This window comes from Antennarius striatus, chromosome 9 (assembly GCF_040054535.1).
Source record: "Antennarius striatus isolate MH-2024 chromosome 9, ASM4005453v1, whole genome shotgun sequence".
In the NCBI taxonomy this organism is placed as follows: Eukaryota; Metazoa; Chordata; class Actinopteri; order Lophiiformes; family Antennariidae; genus Antennarius; species Antennarius striatus.
The window spans coordinates 14,501,576-14,508,465 of NC_090784.1; the positions used below are offsets into that span (position 1 = coordinate 14,501,576).

A 6,890-nucleotide genomic window follows, 5' to 3' on the forward strand; every position below is an offset into this window, starting at 1 on the left:
AAAGGATAATGCAGGGCTCTTATGGTAATTAAAATGTCTGTTAAATATCTACTGTTGTATTATTTGTCTGTTTGACACAAGACTTGGTTTCAACACCTTTCATTATCATGTAACATCACAGAGCCTTTCAATGCACCACTGATCTCTTACGAATGACCAATGATTCAATCTGACGACAATATTGGCAGGCCAAGACCTAATCCAAAATCAGGCTTCTTCTGGGTAATGATAGCAGATTTATTTAATGCTAGTTAGCCTTGCACACTTTTGTCAGGGTTATCCCACAATAGACCTCACACCCAGCAGGCAGCTGATCCCAGCCTCGCTAGCCTACTTCCTACATTAGTTCTACTCACTAAGAGGCAGGCAGTGCATAACAAGAGAGGAAAGACAGGACTTGTTTTTTACTCTAACACTACATTGGCATGTTCCCTGATGTCTGTAATATTAGTAGTTTTCTGTTTATAACTATAGGTGAAATAAAACATACCTGATTTTAAAACTGCTATACAGTAGTAGGTAATACTTCATAACTTCATCATAAAATACCATGCATTAGGTGATTATTGCTTTTAAAGAGTCCTACGGAGGCTCCAAGAGAAAAAAAAATATTGCCCTCAGGATCAATCTATAGGATTTTGGCAAAAATCGTAAGCTTTTTATGATGTTGGCATAGATTTCATTATTTTTTTGCATGCAAAAACATCAATAAAAATATTAAAGAACATAATAAGACAAATTGGTCTAATAAAAGTGACATATGCTTTGGCCTGTAGTGATAGAAAGAGGTTGGCAAATATCCCACATACAAATACAGAAATTAAAGTGCAACAAATAGGTTAATAATGTCATATCATCACCATCAAGTATAACCTACAGCAAATAAAAGGAAAAAAATGCTAAAATCAATGAATCAATTAATTAGTCAAGAAATATAAACAAAAAAGTAAGTAAGTAAATAAATAAATAAATAAATAAATAAATAAATAAATAATACTATTTTACCTCAGTGTTGGAGAGAATATGGTCACTTGGTGCAAGAGAATATAATTATTATCGCCATTATTATTATTATTATTACTGTTATTATTATTGTTGTTGTTGTTGTTTTTGTTATTATTACTGCTATTTTCCCCTCAAAGAAAGAAAAAGGCGAAGGAAAAACTGTTTTGCCGCATTTCACTGCAATGAAAAACTCAGTGGTGATAGGCTTACTACTGTCTTTGTTGTCGTCCTCATCAGTGTCCTAAAATATATGGTGCCACACTGTATCTAGATGCCAGAAGCCATGTCAGTATTATTGTGGCTGTCCTGAACAGACAGAGGATGAGGAGATTTTGAGGAAGTGCATGCGTAGATCTGTTAAATCCTTCAGTGGGTAAATCTCAAGGAGAAAGAAATTGTGCTATTTTCATCTTCTTCATCAAGAATAGTTTCCAAGGGAAGGTGAGGTTAGGGGAGAAGTGAGAAAGGGAAAAGGAGGAGAAGCAAGGTCATATTGTGACCAAAAATAGATTGTTTGTGTCTACAGTTCAGTTTGTAAGATTAATAATCATTTATGACTTCAGTTCTCTTTGTGGTTTTCTTTATGCAGGGGGTCATGCATCTAGTGAACCTAGAGGAGAGAATGGACCTTTAAAGCAGGCAGACTCGTAGTGCTTGTTTAGGTAACTCTTAAGCGCGAAGGTCTTGTTGCAACGTTTACACTTGAAGTGTTTGAAGGCCGAGTGGGTCTGCATGTGAGCGCGCAGATTTGAGCGATCTGCAAAGGCCTTCCCGCAGTGGGCACATCCAAACGGCTTTTCACCCGTATGAGAGCGCATGTGGCCCTGTAAAAGCCAGGGCCGACTGAACGCTTTCCCACACACATCACACTTGTGCTTGAGGTCATGAGTGAGTAGGTGCATGGCCATGGCGGGCATGGACACGTACACCTTCCCGCAAGTCGGACATTTCTTTGCCAGCTTGCTGTCCAGTGAGCGGTGTGTCTGTTTGTGCCGACTCAGGTTGGAAGACGTGGCGTAGGTTTTGCCGCACTCATTGCATGTGTGCCTCTGGATGGATCTGGGACTGCTGAGCGCTTTCCTTCTTGAGCGGCCATCTGTGATGAAGAAGGCGTCGACTGTGTAACCCTCACTGACTGCAGCATCTCCGTTGATGTAACCATCAGTGATTTCTGAGCCAGGACTGTCGGGGGATTCAGAATCAGGGGCGCCGTAGTCACTGTGGATACCATCGTAGAGAGGGTCAGGAGAGGGCACCTTGATCCCGCTGTCGCTCTCTCCATCAAACACGACAGGACTGATGTAGTCGCTGATGTAACCACCTGATATGGACAGACAGAAACAGTGTTAATGCTTATGTGAAAAGTTTAGAATAAATATATCTTTTATGTTCAAGGACACATATGTCTGTGCTGCTGGAAAAACGGAATTTATGCTGATGTGGATAAACTATAACCTCTATCACAGCAGAATAATAGCAGAATGACATTAAATAATGCAGACAAAAAAGTGAAAATAAGCAAAATGAAGAAACCATTTAAGAACTGAATGCCTTTATGGCCCCTTCAACACACGCATGAAATTTTATAGAATTCTCTCCAGCGATTTCTGAGGAGACATGGACAGACTGTACAATCTATAAAGGACAGGCAAGGATGAGGGTATAAGCTGAAGCCTGGTATGGAAATCAGAGATAAACAGATCTGAAGAGGCACAAAGGCCAAGTGCTAAAATTGCCACCCATCACAGCCCACACCCATAGTTCATATAACAGTGGGAAATGGTACAGATATTTGCTCCTGATTTTGCCAGTCTAACAAGGAGACAACATGGACAAATGTTTGGGTGAGCATCATTACATAATTGTAACCAGCTATTAAAGAGTGGAGTCAGAAAGTCATCAAGTGTTCCTTCCTTCACAGAGATACAACTTTCAAGTCTCCTGACCGGCATCAGTCTGACTAGATATCATTAAATGACTGCGGACTTGTTACCAACTAATAGTCTGACTTTTACGTCTGAAGACTCATTTAGTCGTAAACCTTGGAGACAATGAGTCAACACAAACATTCCAAATCACATGATCATCTGGTCAGTTATTATAATGTGACATATGTGACTATATGAAAGGTCAAAACAATGATCTGATTCCAGGTCAGTAATATAACATGAAAGTCCAAAACCATTTGTGGTTATATACTGACCACTATTCTTTTTGAAAGGAAAGCATTTTGAAGACTATAACCTATCTGGTGTAAAATTACACAGAACACAGTTTGTCTCTGTCCTAATCTGTCCTGTGGTAACCCTACAGCAACTATAGCCAAGTTCCACATCCAGTATTTCCTCTGAGAGTGTTTTGGGATGTTTGGCCCCCCAGCATCAGAACAGCATCCACCTAAATGATCTTAACAACTTTTAACATGTGTAAATGTCTTTTGTTGTAACACAGAACATATGTCTCTGATCTGTGCACCTGTGGCCTGTGTGAAGACAGCTGCAGTGTAAGTCCAGAGATAATTCAGCTATATAATTCCTCTCAGCTCTCAAAAGCTGCAGGTAAAACATTTACTCTGTGAAAGATAAATGCTCACAGGCTGACCCTGAACTTGACAAAGCTAATTTAGAGTGTGAAAATCAGCATCAGCACCACTGACAGATGTGCTCTAGTGCAGACTGCTGGCACAGTGTCAGCGCGGCTGCTGTGCAGGCTCCATCAGTGCAGTCAACAGTTCTAACAGATCAGAGGTTGTGTGTGTTGAGACATGTGAGCAAAATACAAGTGAATGTTATTAGCAGCCTTGGTGATGCTACTGATCCCTCTTCATAAGACAAGGTGACATCTTTCTAATTTAACTCATGTCAACAGGACTACAAATGTATTAACGTGTCTACAAGACTAATCTATTTTTGGTGTGACAGCAAATTAAAACTAAAGTATCCACAAAGACTTTCTTGAATGCATAATAAGGCAACAGTGAGTTTTTTTCCCCATTATTTCTTTGTCTGTTTATGATGTAAAGGGAGACTTAATGTGTTCACCTGGACATAATAAAACATTTACCATCAAAGGCTGCATCGTTTAAAAAATAGTAGTGACATTTAACTTTCTTCTGACGCTGTGTTTTTATTCACACAGTCTCTCAGAGGCTCTCTGAGTAAGATGCAGAAGCAACAAGCTCTATTTGACACTGCATTCAGTAACAGCTGCATATTTGCATCTGCGTCCCATCTGAATACACGGTCCCATCGCACACGACGCACGCAAACACGGGTGGGATAAGTCCATAAATTATTCCCAAAAGCAGCGAGTTGTTCCTAAAGTGGCAGAGCATAAAATGTGCTGTATGAAGAAGCCGCATTAAGCACTTACCATCGGCTGTTGGGGATGAAGACAAAAGGTTGCTGGGACAGGCAGCATTGCGCAATGCTGCTGAGCCGGCAGATCGCGTGTCAAGCCGAGCAGGCCTCGTTAACCTCTACATTATAAATACACCACTAACAGCTTTTTGTTTCACCGGCAGAGAGATGATGACAGGCTCGCACTCGGAATACACGTTTTGAGCAATAACGTGATCATAACACTCAGGTGGAGGCCATGCTCTCCATTCATTTGCATGGCAAAAACATCTCGGGATTTTCGCGCAAGGGGTGACGCACAGAGTTTCAGGGATGAGCGCAGAGCAACATAAAACAATGGATCATATTCTCGGGAGGGTACCTGCATTGGGGTCTGGCAAAAGAACTGTTAGGCCTCAGGAGTATATCTAAAAGTAAAATGATGTCAATAGTTACATCAAGCATATCGGACGCCGTTTCCGAATCGGTTGCTTTAACTTATGTTCAACAGTTCGTCACTGGTGACTGTGAGGGGAGATAATCAGACTACCGGCGCGTATCTGCTTCTATGCGTTTTTTGTGATTTATGGACAGCGCTTGTGGTTGCTGCTGCGAGGAAATAGAGTCATGCGTTTATTTTAATGCAGAAAAATCTGCTGACACTGTAAAAAAAAAACCAAAAAAAAAAAACAGAGCAAGCACACCTGGAGAAGGAGCGCAATTGTTCTTTATAAAAATCAGAACGCCACGTAAATAAATGCAAAACAAACCCTAACTTGTAGATGTTTTCTTTTTTCTTTGTTCATAAAGAGTAGATTTGTTGCGCAGAAGATAGAAAACAACAACAACAACAACAACAACAACAAAAACCCTGCTGACTGCTGGTTGGTCTCAGCATACCGGTTTTAACACACTGTGCTTCACCTGGAGCAGGTGGAAAGGTTGGTTTGGGGGTTTGGGGGGTTTTTTTAACAGCTAAACGACGCAATGTGTTATCAAATAGTAAGTGTTTTCTGTTTAATCATTATGTTGGTGTAAAGTAGAAATGTAAAGTTCCAATCAACATACAAAGCTCCAATGATTTTGCCTTTGCAAATTCCATCAAACCAAGTGAAAGTGGACCAAATACTAAAGACAGTTTGTTCCGTCTTTATGTTTTTAACCCGGCTTAACCCGCGTAGGAGTGAAGAAAAACTTCCGAAGAGGAGCCAAAATCAATGAAACACGGGACACGCTGGGTTTAGTTCATTTCTCCTGTGACCTTTCTACCCCAGTGGACAATCAGCTGCTATAACTGACCAAACGCTCAATGTCTGCTTTAGACTCAATCCACCCGTGAAACATCGTGATTGTAGAACACATATTGAGCTGACTTGTTGAGACTGGCAGTCGACCGGTGTTTGACCGTGTCCATCTCATCCGCTGCTCCCTTCAGCGCTCAGCATCTTGAATTGAAGGAGATCGCTTCGTGCGCGAATTTGACGCTTTTTTATTGCCCACCGGGAGGGCAGTAACTGCGATGGTGTTGTTCTGTAATCAATGTTTATAGGCTACTTATCAGCCTAGAATACACCCACTTCCCTCCTTAAGTAAACTAGAATAAGTTTCAAGAGCAGAGACGGAAGACTGAAGACAAATTAGAAGTTAAAATACTGCATACGCAGATGAAACTATACTGTAAGCGAGTCCCTCCAGGACACGGTTGGTAAACCCCTCGTCTTCATCACACAGATGTAACCTGATTTAAGGAGCATCCTCTCTTCCTGTCGACCTCCGCTTGTTTTAGTTCCACTAGTTTCTGAGACACCTGTTAGGCAGCCTGACCTACCTTTGTCGTGGAGCCGCAGCCTGAGGTCCGTCCGGTGCCGGTAGGCGCTCTCCATATCCGCTCCGTTGGAGAAATCATCAAGTTTAACCTTTTTTACCAAGAAAGACCTCGGCATGGTGGTGCGACACCGATACACACACTGTCACAAACACGACACACACTCACAGACACTCGCCGGCGGCCTGGCCAGCGTGGTGATTCGCCCGTTACGCACCAGGCAGACAAGCGATCCAGGAGGAAGATTGTCTTCAGATTGAGGAGGAAGCCGTGAAAATGACGCCACTTAGTCAGAATGTCTTCCCAGTTTCAGTCTCTCAGACCTCCTGCAGCCTCCACGCTTTAGCGCGCTTGCAAAAGGTGAGAAATTGAACTTCAGCACCGGACAGCTCCCACCGATAAGCTGCTGCTGCTGCGCTCCGAGCCCGCGACTAGAGAGGAGCAAATCAAGAGGCAGAGGAAGGCACCCTGCGGCGCGCACGGTGGCTCTCGGGCCTCCTTAGAGGAGAGGAGGAAGAGCTGGAGGATGAAGGAGGACGAGAATGAAGGAGGAGGAGGAGGGAGGGATGCGGAGAAAACAAGAGGGAGACAGAGCGAGGATTTTGGAAGCTTTTCAGTAAAAAAATGTCGGACACCTTGTCATTCCGTTGGAAGTAGTCCTTAATTCCTGTTGGTGACGGTTTACTCAGGTAGAATTTAAAAAAAAGGAAAGAAAGAAAAAA

At 42.3% G+C, this 6,890-nt stretch overlaps 1 protein-coding gene across 1 annotated transcript; it reads right to left on the reverse strand.

Annotated features, from left to right (window-relative positions):
• Nucleotides 1–1,598: 1,598 nt before the first annotated feature.
• Nucleotides 1,599–6,286, reverse strand: LOC137601929 (transcriptional repressor scratch 1-like). The gene is made up of 2 exons (XM_068324422.1): nucleotides 6,172–6,286; nucleotides 1,599–2,326 (listed from the first exon to the last, which is right to left on the reverse strand). Exons 1-2 carry the CDS (start codon nucleotides 6,284–6,286, stop codon nucleotides 1,599–1,601), a joined length of 843 nt encoding a protein of 280 aa, XP_068180523.1.
• Nucleotides 6,287–6,890: the final 604 nt, after the last annotated feature.

What these genes read in the sequence shown, in the direction of transcription:
- LOC137601929 (XM_068324422.1), bottom strand. Translation starts at nt 6,286, where the DNA reads ATGCCGAGGTCTTTCTTGGTAAAAAAGGTTAAACTTGATGATTTCTCC. An exon ending in GCTGCGGCTCCACGACAAAG is followed by an intron (nt 2,327 to 6,171) that starts GTAGGTCAGGCT and finishes TGTCCATATCAG; the next exon opens with GTGGTTACATCAGCGACTAC.